Raw genomic sequence first — 17676 nt, forward strand, 5'->3', positions numbered from 1 at the left:
TTATCAAAGTATGGTCCTGCGAATATCATTAGCCTTATACTGCATGCCTATCACTATACAGCAGAATGAAAAGCCAGAGATTTTTTTTTGAATTTTTATCAAATTTTCCTACGTTGAATTCTCTCCTTTCGTCTCTCTGCGATTAAATTTTGTATCATTTTTTTTCCGGTCGAACCTGCCCAAAATTCCTAAAACCACTTTCTTCCTTACTTCTAAATTCTAACAATCAAGGATTGAAACCCCTTCTCCATGGCACAAATCTCAAACTTCTTCATTCTCCCTAGGCGGGGTAAGATATTTGAAAGCAGAATTTTTTGAATTAAAGGGAAAAAAATCCGAACAACCCAATTTCCTGAATCAAAATCAAATTTTATGAATAATTCATCAATGTCAGATATATTACTTGTACATCTAATGAAAAATTCAATATGAATACCTGCATTGTTGAAAAATCCTCTACACAAACGAATAAATCTTGAAAAAATCACAAACTTTAATGTACCATTTTAAAATTTAAAAAATCCCATTAAATTTTTTTTTACGAATAATTCATCAATTTCCCATACATCACTCGTAAATCTAATAAAAAATCGATACTAATGAAAAGTACTTTATATTTAAAATTGCGCGCCCACACAACCATCCTTCCAAGTTTTTTGTTCCCTTATTTAGAAAATACATATATAAAGTAGATAATGACTTTCTTTTTAAAAAATAAATACATTTTACGAATAATGACTTATTAAAAAAAATAAGTTGTAAGCAAAAGTGGGGGCGGTAAATCTATTAGGAAGGAGTGTTAAAAAAAAATAAAAATTTAGCATCTTCGACGCTTGTACCGGCCCTTTTCTGAGGAAAAATAGGGCCACACCATATAATACCCCTGGGCTCTAGGACACCCAGTTTTTGTCCCACCCATATAGATGTGGCACACCTGAAATGATCCCAGAGAGTTCCTGACCATCCATTTAACGTAGATTGAACCAATTAGACGACCCTGAATCAGCAAACCTGCAAATTATAAGTTAAAGCAAAACAAGGGCGTGTATGTGACAGATAATTATCAGTGGGAGAGATTAGAAAAAAAAAGGGTGTAAATAATAATTGCCGCATTCACTGTATTCTTATAGATTACCTCAAATATTTCTGTATGATATAAAATATCTATTTCTTTATTCTCTAGATCTTCCCCAGCATAAAAAGGAAAACCCAGATAAGATGAGCCATCAAATGTTTCACAGAAAGATTATAGTTTTACTAAATAAGGGACTTGACACCAAGTTGTTGCATTTCCCTTAGCCTCCATATCGGGAAGAGGGCGCCTTCGCCGAGCTCTTCTACATCAACTTGCTGCATAGCCCATGCATAATATACGGTGTGGATCGTATCCTGAAGAAAATACCCACAAATTGTTAACCAGTACATAGAAGAAATATCAAGAAAATAAGTATGTTTTGGTGGGTGTGTGTGTATGGGAATGTCTAAGAAATTTTGCACGATACGATTTTGCGGATCATCTTTTGCAAGAGATGATAGCCACATCATAGCTGAATTTGTCTTATTTAATTTATTTGAGGTGGCACTTCTTTCCAGAAAAAAGTGGGGCTGCAAAATTGCCTATACACTCGCTATATACAATTTTGTAAAAAGCCATTTTACAGCCCACCTTTGCGAGTGAGAACCACTGCCCCAGATGAATTAAATAAATAAGACAAAATCTGATACGAGGTGTCTGTTATCTCCTGAAAAAGTCGGCCACAAAGCTGCTTTTTGCAAAATTGTCTAGACAATCCCATATGTATAGAAAGGATTGCCTAAGAGCCTGTAGAAATGCAGCTCTTATTAAAGAATGATCGCATCTATGTAATTGTATATGAATCGGGTATGAATGCATCCAATGGAATGTCTGTTTCTGTATCCGTCGACTGTCTGCATGCATATGTATTTATGTATGCCTGCATGTGTTTATGTGCATGCATCAATTTGTGATATACATCCCATGTGTATACACACTATCGCTCAATGTATAGTGTTTACCTTTCCCCCTTCAGTTATCGAACCATGTCTATCACGAACACAGTAAACCTGTTGTGTTTGGAACTGCAATGATTTGCATAGAAAAACCAAGGTTTTTATCAGTTTTTTGCTTTCATGTTATATTTGAGACATTTGCGATGGCATAAGAAAAATACTTACAGCTAGAATGATTATAGGGCTGCTTCCCATCAGTTTGGTTTCTCTGACATCCACATCTGATATGTGAAGAATCTGCAGCATCAAATATCACACACTTTAGAAACATCATTTATTTTTTGAAATGGTATATTAGAAACATCAATATGTCACAAATCATCCGCTATAATCCAATAATGGCAAGGGCGAACTGTTACAGCAAACCAGGGTGGTTTGACTGTTCACACACACACACACACACACACACACACACACACACACACACATATAGGCATCTGATATCCACACTCATGATGCTAGTAACATTTAATTAGTAGTTCTAAACAAAGTGAGTAGTGCCATAATCACAATATGTTAGGTTAGATATCAGATGCCTATATATACCAAGAATTGGGTTGCACTAGCCATAGGGTATCTATAAAAAACAATAAAATAACACCAATCTACTCACTGGTATAGCGTCAGTAGTATTTATAGGACTTCTCCATGAGGCATCATAATCTTTCCTAATTTTTAATTCGAAGAGATTAATTACAAACAACACCTGGGTTGCACTATCAAAAGGCTTATCTATAAAGGCTAGTAAAATCACACAAATACTGTCAAGTGGATTTATAGGACTTCTCAATAAGGACGCATCATAATCTCTCCTATGAACTTGGTTCATAGAGATTCATTGACCACAGCACTAGTAATGCACTAGCCCCTTAGATACAGAAAGTAGTACAATCACACCACTCCACTCATTTGATGTAACGTCGGCGTCGAGTGTCAAGAGAATTTTGTTGGTTCAAAGGGATTCATTAAGAAGAGCATAAATTACAAATGTAAACTATTTTTGATAATTCAGAAAATTCATTCTAAAGAATCAATTAAAAGGCATGCAAACACAATCCCTTAGGCATAGAGGAGTCCCCAATATGAAGGGCGGAAACCCAGTTTGTCAGAATACCCTGTACAGATTCCATTGAGGAAACAACATGGATTTCCCTTGGCCACTCCAACAAGTACAGGATTTCCTCAAACAAATTGACAAACCTCCAAGGAACATATGCATCCTATACAAACATAAATTAAAGAAACCAAAATAGAAAGAATGATGAATCAAGAGAGAAGGGAGAGAGGGAGTTTGGGAACTAATTTACGTAAAGGGTTTTTATTGTTTTCAATTAGTTGTTATCAGGGAGGGTATACTTTTCAATTTGGGTTTAAGCTTTTTTTTTTCTTGAGAGATAATTGCATTGCAGCAGAAAGAATGGAATACGGAAGGACGAGATGCCCTCCAAAAAACAGAACACACATGAATCACTAGAAATAAAAGAAAACGAAGAACAAAATAGGAAAAATGTTGGTGATAATAGTCATTCCAATCTACACCTTGTTTAACCAAAGTATCCGCTTCTGACTTGGCTGACATCCATTGGTGGTGTAGCTGAGGATTGATTAGTTGACACGTCTGAAATTTCCAAAACAATGGATGCCAGCTTCCACATGCCTACCGTCGCCCATTTGGCCCAAGCCATAACTACTTATGAGTCCCATTCAAAGATGCATCTGCCAGCAAAACAGTCCCTAAAAATGAGAAGACCAGCGAGTAGCGCGCTAGCCTCTACCTTGTTTGAGTCCGTTACTCCACATGTGCCAAAGAAGCACTTAGAGTTCATCCATCGTGATCCCTAACAATTCCCCCAATACCAACTGAAATGGGATTCCCATTAGAAGTAACATCAAAGTTTTACTCCTTTATCATTGTATGGAGGCGGGCACCATTTAAGAGAGATTTGTATGCTGTACTTCTTTGGAAAGAAATTTTAAGTTTTACTTTTCTCTCTCAAATGATCGATTTCTAATTATGATAAGAAATGCTAGAAAGAAATGCACCAATTGCCATCTTGTCTTTTGTCAATGCAAGTAAATCCCGCTTCGTATTTGTGATAAACTTATAAAGGGGTTTGTTTTTGTTGTGGAAGATGCCATTATTCTATTCTAACAAAATATGCCACAGTACCACGAACGGTACTAATCGCAAAAACTTTTCCCATTATGTCCAAAAGGCTCGACATCTCATCCAAAAGCGATTGCCTTAATGGAGTATTGGCATGTCCAAGCTACTAAACAAAGAATTGCCATCCATATTTGAAATGAAAACGGGCAGTGGATGAAAAGATGCTCAATAGTCTCTTCTGCCTTCAAACAAACAATGCACCTGACTAACAATGTAGAAGTTCATAAGTATTCAGTTTTCTTCTCGCCACTGTTGAAATGAAGGCTGCCACCCTTGGTGGGCCCCGAGACAACCAAATTTTGTGCCAACCTATGGAGGTATAACGGGTATCCAACAAATAGGAGAATAGGGATTTGACCGAAAAAATGCCTTTAGGGACTGGAATCCAAATTCTTCTATCGACCTCTTGAAAGGAATATATACCTTTTCAAGAAGCCCAAGCAACAAGATTAGGTTATTAATTTCACTTTGTCTTAGCTCTCTCCTAAACCTAATACTCCTAAAATATAATCCCCTCCCCCCAACACAAACTCATAAAATCTAATTTCGCTATAAAAAAAGGCTGACACTTACGTAGGACCGTCATGCTCCCAAACCTTTGCTTATAGGTGGGTCCCTAAACTCCCATTCCCTCAAACGTACCAAATATTTTTCCCCTATGATTTTGTGCAATAGGGCATCTTTTTATTATCAAAATCTTCAAATCCATTTTTCTAACAATGACTTGTTTCTCAATTCGAAATCCTCCCCCCCCCCCCCCCCCTCCCTCACTTTTGGGTTTGCAAACTCCTCCTATCCTCTTCTACAAATTCAACGAGGCATCAGAAACATTTAAGTCCTGAGATCCAACCAACTTGTCTAAAGTTGATTCATTGTCATCTTCCATTAATTCTCCATCTTTCTCACTGCCGAGAGAAGAGATAATTTTTCTCGCAATTCTTTCTATAGAAATTCATCCTCTCTTAACGGAGATGGCTCACCGGCGGGTGCAGTTCTATGATATTCCACTTCATGCATGGTCTTCTGCCACGGTGGAGATATTTGGCTCACATCTGGGTTAGGTCCTTGAGACCCAGCTTTTTGGAAATCACAGTTATTGTTTGGCCTTTGCCTCTGTCCTGGTTATATCCCCATTATGGAAATCCATTCCTCAATCCATTAATTTAAGGGTAGATTCCTCCATTTACTCGGTGGTAGTTAAGGTGGGGGTCTGATGATAGTATAAATTCTCTGGCAATGTCGGGGGTGGGAGAATCCAATAGTAAAGACAATTTACCCATTTTTGTTAGTTCTGATCAGATTCCCATCGATAAAGGCTCACTGGCGGCGGTTTGCTCACTGGAAAAGGTGGCAGTGACTACTGGGCGCGGATCGGAGCCAATGGACCCCATTTCAAATTTTGAATTGCCCACCTACGCCCTGACCTCTCTGGGAGTTTCACTGTCTCGTCAGAAAGCAGGGAGGCTAAGCTGAGGGGACCTGTGTCTCTGCCAAATGTAAGGATAGCACCAAAGTCAGTTTTGGCCGCTCCACGTGACATTAAAGGAAAGGTGAGCAGAAAGGATATTGTGAATACTTTTAATTTAAAATCGGCTAAGGAGCTGAAAGCCCTAAAATTAAAAAATAGGTTCCGTAGGTCGGGTGAGAGCTCAGATGTAAAGCGTGTACACGTGCGGGTAAATGCAAACTCAGAAGAGGTCTCCGCCAGAAATCGTCTCCTGGCTACCTGTGGCGGCTTATTAGCACTTAATAGGAAGATTAAGTGCTTTTATTGAAAGAAGGAAGTTAGAAAAAAAAATCTTCAGCCCGGCAACCACCATTACCTTCGGATCTTGCAAACCTCGCCCAGTCCAAGTATGAATGGAAAAGGTCGGTCTGAGAATACAAGTAGCATAAGTAAATGTGACTTTACCTTGGAGGATGGAGACCTTGAACTCCTAAAAACCCTTAAATATAATGAAAAGTTTGCGAGGAAGGAATCGCCTACCCCTGGTGAGGTGTTAATTTCTCCTCTTAAGAAGCAATGGGTGAGGGTAACAGTAAGTCAAAGCTCGGGATTGTCTCCTTCCCAGGTTACTTTGAATAGTGAGGTAGGGCTTCATACGCCCCTTCGAAATTTGCCCATTTTTAACAAGATTTTAGAAAAAGAAAGAACCCGAAGGTGTTTATGGGAAGAGGAGAAACAACTGGCGATTATAAGTCTGGAAACTAAGCGTGTGACCCTGGAGTCTGACCAGGGGCTGGGGCTAGGTATCCCCAAGGTGGAAGATGGTCAGAATCTAGGGCAAACTAGTGAACTTGGTAGACGTGAAAAAGGTAAGGGTGTCTTGGTATCGTCTACTATTCAAGAATCTGGGCACCCGGAATTGGCAGGTTTTTTTATTTCTTAGCAATTGGTGATGTGTTTGGGATCCCCTACCAGGAGAATCTAGAAAAGACTAGAGAAATGTTTCTTGCAATGCAAGCTAGAGTTGTAGATGATAAAATAGAGAGAGTTAAGGAGGCTGAAACAGAGGCTGGAATATGTGAGTAGAGGGCCTACATTCACAGGGTGGTGAGATGCTCTGTTTAGGGAGTGTGTATTGATTTCCAAAGTTTTTATTTAAGAAGAATTCGCAAGTTGTGGAGTGGTATACACGACTTCTGGTGGCAGACTACTTAGACAAGATGCTCCTAGTGGACTTTATTATTTAGAGGCAGGTTGGGAAGGAAGCGATTGCAGTATTGAGATGGTGGAAATGGTGACGGTGGCTACAAACCCATAGACTGGAGGTAGGCCAATTGTTAGAAGGATTGCTTGTAGGGGTTACTTCAAGATTCCAGTTGCGTTGAAATAAGATATAGCTCCACATTAGCTTGACAGACCATGGTCTTTCGCTAATGGAGGCACTCTGGCCTGGGAGTCTCTATTATTGCTATTAGTTAAGAAATTCGAGATTTGGAAAAGAGCAAGGAATGAACGTTTTTGGAAATGCGATAGATAATGTTAAGAAGGCATGATAGTGGAGGGAGGAATGGGATAATTTTGGCTTTCCGCCCTATTGAAAAGGTATATTCTATATAGGGCACGGGTATGCCCGTGCCAATATAAACTTTAATCTCTTGTAATGCAGGCTGGGACCTCTGGTCCCGATTGCTTTTTGAGTATTAATGAAATATGTCATCTTTCATAAAAATATATTCCCCGCTTGGAAAGGGAATAATGACATGGATAGGCCATCACTGCCAGATATGCCTGGGCTAAGATTAGTGCTGTAAAAAGGCGATAGAGAGAGGAGTTGTGGACCCTCGAAAGATATCTTAATGGGGCACTCATCGACGAATCAAGTTGATCTTCTACCATAGTGTGACAGTCTCCATCACCTATTGATCCGCAACAAACAAACAACAGAAGGGAAGACCCAGTTCCAACCACAATCACTAGCGGACAAGTTGTGCAATTCCGTTGAACCATATCGAGGAGGTGAAGAACCAAATGATCCAATTCTTCTTCCGAGTGTTTCAAGTGTCATCCACTTCTCGAATGATTCTGATGGTGAAATTTTTTAACCAAAACCCCCTATTAAGAGGCCTTTGATTTAACTGTATTAACCGTCAAGAATCCCTTATCAGGGGCTTTTGATTTTGCCTTGTTAACCGCCTTTACCCACAATAATCAGAAATAATTTCTGCCTCAACTAGTGTCTTTGAAGGAGGCGCTAAGTCCCCTTACTTCCTATTCATCTAAGTCACAACTTTGGTCATTGGTTGGATGAGACCTATCCCTATGTTTCGTTTTATCTTGGCATATGATTTATGGGAAGGGTGGAAAGTGTATGGCAGTGAGAGGAGGGCAACCATTGTTCAAAATTGGGACCCCCCGGATGGCATTCTAAAACTAAACTTTGATGGCTCTAGTTTGAGAAATCAGGGCCTGTCGAGTATCGGTGGAGTCTTGAGGGACTCTTTGGGTGAGGTTAGTTGGGCTTTTTCCGGCCCTATTGGGATGGCAGATTCAAATGAGGCGGAAGTTAGAGCCACCATGGTTTAAAATGCCTAAAAAAGAAGCTATGGACTCGACGATCGTGGAAGCCAATTCTATGAATGTCATTCAACGGCTTAGAGGGTTGACAGTTCCCCCATGGAGATTTGCCGATTTTTTTGATGACATTCAGGATCAGATTGGCGACTCCTCGATCATATTCAATCACATAAGGTGTTCGGCAAACTTTGTGGCAGATGGTTTAGCTCTAGGTGGTGTGGGAAGGCCGGGGTTGGAGATGTTTGACTTCCCCCGTGATTTTATTTTTGTTTTATCTCTTTTTTCTTTTGTTTTCTTCTTTCTTTGTATCTTTGTGGGTTGACTTTCTCGATTGTGCCCTTTCTTTGAATGAAACCGCAACTATTCAAACACAACAACATTAAGATAGATTTGCACAAATTTATTAGCTTCCATTAGTGCAAACCTATTCCTAAAAGAGCTAATCGCATTTAACGAATCTGGATAAGTTGTAATCCGCATTGAACACATGCTGAATCTGGATAAGTTGTAATCCACATAGAACACACCGTGGTCACCACTACACATACCCTAGTCAAACATACTTGACGCATGGGAAGTAACATTAATGTATTGGGCATGTGTTGCCAAATCTTTCTACCAGGTTTTGGGCAAGAAGGCGGAAAAAGGGGCATACTGGAATTAATGGCTAAGATCGATCCATGTTGGTGGTCTGATGAAGACAAGAGAGCCAAATAGCTAGTCCCCATGTGTCCATATGCAAGCGACCGATTGGATGACCTGCAATAAGGCCCCCCAAGGTTTCTATTCTAGGAAAATTCCTGGCCCACCACTTCCTTGTCCTTTCTTCGGACGAATTGGTGGGTCTCAATCATCACGATCTCAGTCATCACCTTCTCCTTGGCCACTGTAGTTTCTGATTGTTCTCTGGTATTCGGTTCTAAGGGGTGGAACAGAGCCTTGTGCTTAACACTTTCAGCCGAAAGCCTTAGATCAGCGCCAAATTCCCCACAAACTCCAATCAGATAGCATCGTTCCAAAACTTCCAATCTGGTTGAGGCTCTAAGGAAAGCCCATTCGGAGGATAGGATTCGTGCACGAGCGTACTCGATGTTGTTTCTATTGTCTCCCTGCATTTCAAGCCTTAAAACACACCCAAACAGTTTACAAAGGGATTCGACCATTGACTCGGCCCAAGAATATAATCTTGCAAGCATTACTTTCAGATTCTTATCGCAACAGAACTTCATAAGAACTATCCTTTTAGTTGTAAAGGGCAGAGACATTCTCCACTTTCCTTCCACCATCACTTCGGATCCTTCATTTTTCACGTATAAATAAGTTTTTAACATCTCTATTCTCTCCTGGAGCTCTGCGCCAGAGATTAGAACTGATAAATAATCTTCAGCTGTGGTGACTCCAACCACACCTTCTTCCGACCAGTTGTTGAGCAGGTATGCCTCCTTAGTGGCTCTGAGTGGGGTATTTGCAGCGTTGTCTTGCCCAGAAAAGCTCCTAGATCTTTCACTGAAAGCACATCGACAAAATTCTAATCTCTGCTTGAAATTATGGTTCATGCATTTGGGCAAAGCAACCTCCAAAGTCCGACTCCGATTCTTTCGATTTGGTGAATCCCATTTTTACTGCCCCGACCTCCAAAGTCCAATTCCGATTCTTTCGATTTGGTAAATCCAATTTACCCTCTTCTTCCAAGTTGATTGAGCCTTTGTCGATCTCCATCCTTGGGTTTAAGTTTTTAGTTTTAATTACATACGAATAGAAAAGGATAAGTTACATGTTAATATCATTTAGGAATCTTTGCTTTCAAAGTTATATAAAGAAACATGGGATTGTCAACAGATATACAATTGAAATACAATCTCCAAAGCTTTGCACCCCTAATTTTTTCGTGCGTACTCACTGTGCAATCTTCTAGGTAGATTCCTATAGATCAGAGTTGGATTCCTATACATAATATATACAAATATACATATATATATAATATGAGAATAGTGTTCCTGCGCAGCTGCTTAGATAGCTTATCAGAGCAGCTGCTTCAAAAACTCATGTGGCCCACATTTTTGAGGTGATCCAAAGCATTCATTTGAAAGGCCCTTCCATGGATAGGGTGTGCACCGAAAATCAGCCCTATAGGATCATCCTAACCCAATCAAAGGTGGAGGGGAAAATGGACAGACACTGTTTCTGACCATTTTTTCCCTCCACAAATGGCAGGGTTAGGATGATCCTAAATGGCTCATTTTTTGTACACACCCTATCCATGGAAGGGCCTTCCAAATGAATGCTTTGGATCACCCCAAAAATGTGGGGCCACATGAGTTTTTGAAGCAGCTGCTCAGATAAGCTATCTGAGTAGGCGCAGGAACACTTTTCTCATGTATATATATATATTTTGAAATGGTAATATATATTGAAGAAGGGAACCAAGAAGGTCACCAGAATTACAAAAGGGAAAAAAAAACAGCAACGGACAACAAAAAATTCAATGGAAAACAGAGCCAAAACTTCTCACGGGGGAAGGAAATCAAACCACTCCAACCCCTCTTTGTGTACTCCAGATCGAGCGAGAGAATCCGCCTCACCATTTGCTTCCCGACGAACATGCTTAAAAACCATAGACGCCCCTGAAATGAGATAAGAAATTTCCTCAAAGTAACTAAGGAATCTCCACGGGGGAACCACTTTCCCCGATAACCAACTAATAACAATTGAAGAGTCCCCTTCCACAATCACCCTGTCATAAGCTTCAGCACTCAGGTGCTTTATTCCCTGATATGCCACCCGAACTTCAGCTTCAGATGAGTCACTCCTTCCAATGGGACCTGCAAAAGCCCACGAAACCTCCCCTCGAGAATCCCAACATAGTCCTCCAACCCCAGCTGGTCCCAGATTACCCAAGCAGGACCCATCAAAATTTAATTTATTGAAACCTTCAGGAGGAGCTTCCCATTTTTTACTTCTCTTCTCTCGCTTCAAACCTTCAGCGCACACAATGCTCCACCCCTCCCACAGACCGAATGCTGATACAAATTTGAACAGAGGGATGCTCTTCACCGAAAAAATAACCGAGGCGATAATTTTGTTAAATAGCCAGTACGATGACTTAGCTACTCCTTCGAAAACTCTTTGATTTCTTTCCTTCCATATGACCCACCACAAGGCAATTAAACATAATCTCCACAGCACCTTTCTTTTATTTTTCCGGGGCGCGAAGTCCCAACTCGAGAATAGATCTGCTAGAGACTTTGGAAAGACCCATAAAATAACAAACTTTTCTAGAATGAAACCCCACACCTCCCTTGTTACCTTGCAATGGATAAAAAGGTGATCAATCGATTCTCCATCTTCCAAACAAAGCGAACAATGGTCCACCAGGCACATACAGTGTGCAAACAAAATTCAAAATATTTTGTGCATGCATGTGTAACAAAATGAAGCAAATAATTGCCATTTACTACTACAGTCAGTCAAATGAGTTATATATATATATATATATATATATATATATATATCAGTGTGTCAAACAAAATTAAAAATATTTTGTATGCGCATGTGTAACAAAATGAAGCAAATAATTGCCATTTACTACTAGAGACACGTCAAATGAGTTATACAATGTTCTATTATTCAACGTACTGTAAAAATTAACAACAATATTAAGATTAATACATGAATTCTTTCATATTTCTTCCTATTTTCTTAATTTTCCTTTAGCTTGATAATCACTTTGACTATGTAACCGAGTCAACTCGTCTACTCACCAACAAAGGAGTCAAAGTAGAGTTTAGAATCAAAATAGAATTGAGTCACAAGTTTGGTTACCCTAAGATGCAGCGAAAAAATAACCAAAGTAACAACTCGGTCCACTCTACCTTGTTATCAAAGAAGATACCCTGGCTCTCATAAGCTCTGTGCTCTGCTCTACATCGCTCAATCACTTCAGGGCTACAATTTTTTTTCAATGCTTCCGCATCACCCTGCGAAATGTAACACACTTTCTTTAGGTAAAATTACTAAAAAGGTCCAGATAGTGACAAGATCAACAATACAATATTTAAGGTTATATAACCAACAAATGGCATGTCCCTGCTAATAAGGAAATAGGAACAAAATAAAAAGTGGAAGAACTTTTCTATATTACTAAATTAAATCTAACACTTACTTTGATGTAAGCATTTAGGATAGGCCTGATCATTTCCTGAACTTCAGCTACAAATTCCGGTAAAGAAAAGGTCCTTTCATGCAAAATTCCACAGAGCAAACAAGTTAATGGTTGTGATGCTAAATTATAGAGGTCCTGTAGCTGAAATACAGACGTAAAGAGTATTACGGGTCCCGACGGCGTATTTCCTTGAAAGAGAGTGCCCCAGCTGTTTCTCCAAAAACCGTTTCATTCAGGCTGCAAAAGCAAGTCATATCATATCAGTATTGGTAATATATTCATATCTAGTATATATAGCTGCATACACACGCACATAAATATGTGGTAAATTGAAAACAACTACACAGGATAGGCAGCTGTAGAAATATCGCATCCCACAATTTACAACCCAAGTCGCATAACGAGTCAATCACACAAATTCATACCAGATTTGAATAGAGGTTGCAGAGAGACAATGCTCGTGTACCTAACCACTGACATGGCAGTCAGGGATCGGTAAATTCATACCAGATTAAACTTGAATACTATTTAGGCCCTGTTCGTTTAAGATTATAACAACCGATTGTGAGAGCCAAACCAATTATTGGACTCAAATTTAAACGTAATTTTGAGTCCAATAATCGGTTTGGCACTCACAATCGGTTGTCATAATCTTAAATTAACAAGGCCTTAACCAGAAAGATGAATCGTGCTACACAGGCATTCGAATTTCATGGTAGTTGACAGTTCTAAAGTTAGTTTCTTATTGTTCTTCAAAAGGGCATAGTGTTCTTCTCCCCTGTGTGTCAGAAACCTAATACCTATGCAAATGCAGCATTCCAGAAGTCTCGAAAATTGACCGTGCAAGAGGAATCAATTGCTTCATGGTATAATCTTGGGTTTCGGTTGGGCTTCCTACTAGAAAGCAAGTGGCCGGTCGGTTGCAAATGATTTAATAAGGTGTAAGAAAGGTAAGGGTAAGTTTGACGTTGCTGCGAAGGGATACACAAAGAAGTATGGAGTCAATGAGGTGAACTTTGACGTTGCTGCCAAACTGACAACATGTACATGCATCTTAACCATGATCGCTATATTGGATGGGTAACTCATTCAATTAGATGTGAAGAATGTGTTTCTTCATGGTGACTTACAAGACAAAGTTTAAATGTCTCTTTACTCAACACAGTACTGTCAAGTCCTCTAAAGTGAAGTTTAGAGAAAAGAGGAGGAGAGAGACATTGTGAAAGAGCCATTAAGGCAAATCACACAAATTATTTGAGGAATGAGTTCAAATTTGAGCTCACACTTGTCACTCTCCTTTATATGAGTTTTTATATGGGGAACCCACATATAATTGAGTGAAGCAAAAAAATCTAGTGGGGTCCAAATTATTGGGTGATCTAAGCCATTTGAAAGTTGGGCCTCGATATAGATAGGTCATGCCTCAAAAATCCTTTTTTATTCAAATGGTTCTTTGACTTAAAAATCTTCTCCATAGGATGACCCTAATCTTCTCAGCTGTGGAGAAATTTAAATTGTTCTGTCCATTTTAAACCTCCACAAATCAGAGGGTTAGGATCGTCCTACTGAGAAGATTTTTGGGGCATGACCTATCTATGTCAAGGCCTAACTTTTGAATGGCTTAGACCACCCACTAATGTGGGCCCCATTAGTTATTTTAACACATGCATGTACGCAAGTTCACTACATAAAAAATCCCTTTATGTAACTTAAATTAATTTACATAATTGCTCATTAGCTACAAACAAGAATGCATGAGCATAATATTAATGTACCTAATTGACTTATGTACAATCATGCACATAAGGATATAAGTCATGTACAAATATAGCATAATAATGTACATATTTAACTTACATATAATCATGCATGTACATATATAGAATAATATTAATGTACATATTCGGCTTATATACAATCATGCATGTACAATTATAGAATAATATTAATGTACATATTTGGCTTATATACAATCCTGCACGCATGTACAAATATAGAATAATATTAATGTACATATTTGGCTTATATACAATCCTGCACGCATGTACAAATATAGAATAATATTAATGTACATATTCGGCTTATATACAATCATGCATGTACAAATATAGAATAATATTAATGTACATATTTGGCTTATATACAATCCTGCACAGGAGTAAATAAGTCATGTACAAATATACTTACCCACTTAAATTCCAAAAATCACATATACATAGTACGGTGTATGTAAGACATATACAGCTACTTTCCATGTCACCTCACAAAAAGCCATAAATAGTCTAATGATTTACGAGATGGTTCGCCAAGTTCAGTAGACAGTTTAGAGCGCGGTTTTTTTTTTTTTTTTTTTGAATGGTACAATTTTTTCAATTTTCTTCATGCCTCTAGTTGTTTATCAAGAGACTCACTTGAGGTATGACCTTTCTGATCCTCTACATGGCTGACATAGTGGTAACTCGAACTAAACATTAATTAGCATCAAGGAATTGATAGTTAATCAAAATTCTGCTTTTGAAATAAAAGACTGAGGAAAAACTCAGCTCCAATGCTGCAATTTAGCAAAGCACCCTCATCAGGAAATCCCCTAATTTGGAAGCAAATTCAGGGGTTGCAAGAGCAAATTACCGAATCATTAACACTCAAGAAAGGCCATTAAAAAAATCACAAACATCCAAGAAAGGATCCATAGGATTCAATTCTTTCTGCTTAGTTGTGTTGGATCACCTTCCATCTGGATACACACCTTCAAAGTTCCAGTGTTGCAATGGTTCATACAAACCTAATGGGACGTTTGTGATGTAGGTTTGATTATGGAAGGGTGTATGTGTAGCTCTGATCCCTTTCCAGGCTTAAATTTAAATCTGGGTTAAGTATACTAAGGCCCTGTTTGGATTGCAAGAAAAACATTTTTTATACGAATTTCTTTCATCAATTTTGAGGGACATAATATGATGGTGACTAATCCAATCAGTGCCTTCTTGTGTGTGCAAGTTGGCTACCATCTTTGATATGGGCTTTCCGACCAACTGCTCAAACTCCAAATGTGAATGAGCAACTCCAGCCAGTTTTTTTAAAGATGCCTGCTGCAGATGTTTCAAATATTTCCGGACGAGAGAGGAGAGCATCACTCATAACGGTCAAAGCGAGCCCTTTAATTCAGAATGAATCAAATCTCCCTTCTTTGAATAGGTTTTTGCACTCCCTAATGAGCGGCATTGTCGGTGAGAATGTCAAAATGTGTTAGTGAAAAATCATACTTCGGGCTAGTGAACGGCCAACCCGTAGATCTAAAAGGATCCATCCATGTTGCTCCATTCTAATGTAGCTGGCGAGTGATGCCAGTCAGCGGCAAAAGTCACGTGAGTCCAAAAGCCACAAGCCACGTTAAATGTGCGACCGACACTACACCACGTAGGAGAGCTGAGTATGACATCATGGACTTGAGGAAGTTGAAGTCTTTTCTGCACATTGGTTTCGCCATGACCTCCAAAGGCATAGTTCTCAAAGAAGAGTGAAATGACTTCAAATTAGATGGAAGAGGCCACCTATTGGTAGCACTCTTCAAATCAAACGAGAAGACTTTCCTTGTTCTTAGCCTGACTCTCATTTCGGGAACGGAGGCTGAACGGGCTGAAGCCTCCAGTATGGGCCTACTTCAGGCCAAACCCAAGTGGGTCAAGCTTAAATGAATATTATGAAATAGGTCCAGCTAAGTGGGTCAGCACCCAAATCAGAACCGGCTAAGTTGCATTATTTATGAAAGGAGGAGCCATAAGCCGAAGCGCTGGACTGCACTCGATAATGCTTCTCCGCTGCCTACATTCTTCTTCGTGCCCGTCCGTATCGCAAAGCTGGTCGACACCAGCTGTAATGTAACAATACATCCACTGTCTAAAATATGTTTGACTCGGCTCTCCACCCATCTGCGGCCGTGGTAACACCCTTTGATGTAGACTGCTTGACAAAACAATACCAATGCCTCGAGAAAGCACTTTCTTGTGCTATCCCACTCGCCAATAGGTGTGAAACACTTCTTTAGCACGGGGAAGGTTCAGATCAGGCACCATAGGTCCATGGAGCACGAGAGGCTTCCGACCTAGAATAACCATAGCCAAAACTACTTCCTTTATTTCTAGTTCTCCCCATCAAGCGGTGTTGCCTAACCGTTTGGCCGGACATGTCGGATGCTCGCTGTTTACTTGTATAGATTTGCCACAATGTCAACATTTACATGCATCAAAGCAAGGTTTTCAATTTTGGTTTCGGTGTCGATTTCGGCCACCACCAAGCCGAAATTTCGGCCGAAATCATGTAAAAATATGATTATGATTTCGTTTATTTTTTATTTTTTTTATTTTGACAGAAATGTCTAAAATTTCGATGTCAATTTCGGCTATTTCGATGAAAATTTCATAAATTTCGGTGGAAATTATAACATTTCAGTGTATATTTTTTAAATTTTGGTGGGAAATTTGTAAAAATGTCCAAAAAATGAAATTTCGGTCAATTTCGGCAAAATTTCGGCGAAATCTTATAAAGAAACGACTTCATGTGAATTTTGTTTCGGTTTGTGCCGAAACCGAAATATTTCAGCCGAAACGACGGCCGAAATTTAAAACCATGCATCAAAGAGGCACTGGAAGCGCATGAAAATACCAAGCTTTCTCATATTCAGTTAAAAGAGTTTAGGTAAGACTTTCAAAGTGACTGGAAGAGAGAATCGAGGCTATTCGGGAAGAATCGCAGCAATTCCCCAGTCCTAACGAATTCAGGGAAACAAGCCATTGGTTGCAAGTGGATTTACAAGATCAAGCAAAAAAACAGATGGCTCGGTAAAGAGAAGAAAATTCAGCAAGTGATAGGCGGAATAGGTCGATTCTATAGCATCCATCGGTCAAGTTCTAGAGATTCATCGCTCAAGAACTGCCGAGGTCGCTGCACCCTCAAAGCCAGAGGTGCCTGCCTAGTCCAAAACAAATCATAACACTTGAATAAGGCACCGTATCGAAAATAGAGTTGCTCTTTCCGAGCGCTCCTTGACACCTAAAGTCTTATAGTGGATGGCCTTCACCGTTGGGGGAGTGTCTTGGATTACCAATCAAGGTGGTCACACAAGGAATGGGTGATCATTGGTCTGAAGCTTCAGGCGAAACCCATTCTGTGGGTGTTGATCACACTCAATATTTTACACCGATAAGTACGACAAGTAGTGGGAGAAATACCAGAAAGTCTTATAGTGGATGGCCTTCATCGCTGGGGAGTGTCTTGGATTACCAATCAAGGTGGTCACAC

The 17676-nt window shown here is 39.5% G+C and overlaps 1 protein-coding gene across 1 annotated transcript in view; it reads right to left on the minus strand.

Annotated features, from left to right (window-relative positions):
- Positions 1–1094: 1094 nt before the first annotated feature.
- The window catches only part of TIM44-2 (translocase inner membrane subunit 44-2), a 29084-nt gene continuing 12502 nt past the window's right edge, over positions 1095–17676 (minus strand). Inside the window, exons 9-14 of the mRNA XM_077372782.1 lie at positions 12550–12618; positions 12382–12454; positions 12092–12196; positions 2197–2268; positions 2038–2100; positions 1095–1389 (exon numbers count right to left, since the gene is read on the minus strand). Coding sequence (XP_077228897.1) covers positions 1258–1389; positions 2038–2100; positions 2197–2268; positions 12092–12196; positions 12382–12454; positions 12550–12618 — 514 coding nt within the window. The 3' untranslated portion in view covers positions 1095–1257. The remainder of the gene's footprint in view (positions 1390–2037; positions 2101–2196; positions 2269–12091; positions 12197–12381; positions 12455–12549; positions 12619–17676) is intronic.

Source organism: Tasmannia lanceolata, unplaced genomic scaffold, assembly GCF_043159265.1.
Source record: "Tasmannia lanceolata isolate RefF3 unplaced genomic scaffold, GAP_Taslan_0.1 ptg000037l, whole genome shotgun sequence".
NCBI classification, from domain to species: domain Eukaryota; kingdom Viridiplantae; phylum Streptophyta; class Magnoliopsida; order Canellales; family Winteraceae; genus Tasmannia; species Tasmannia lanceolata.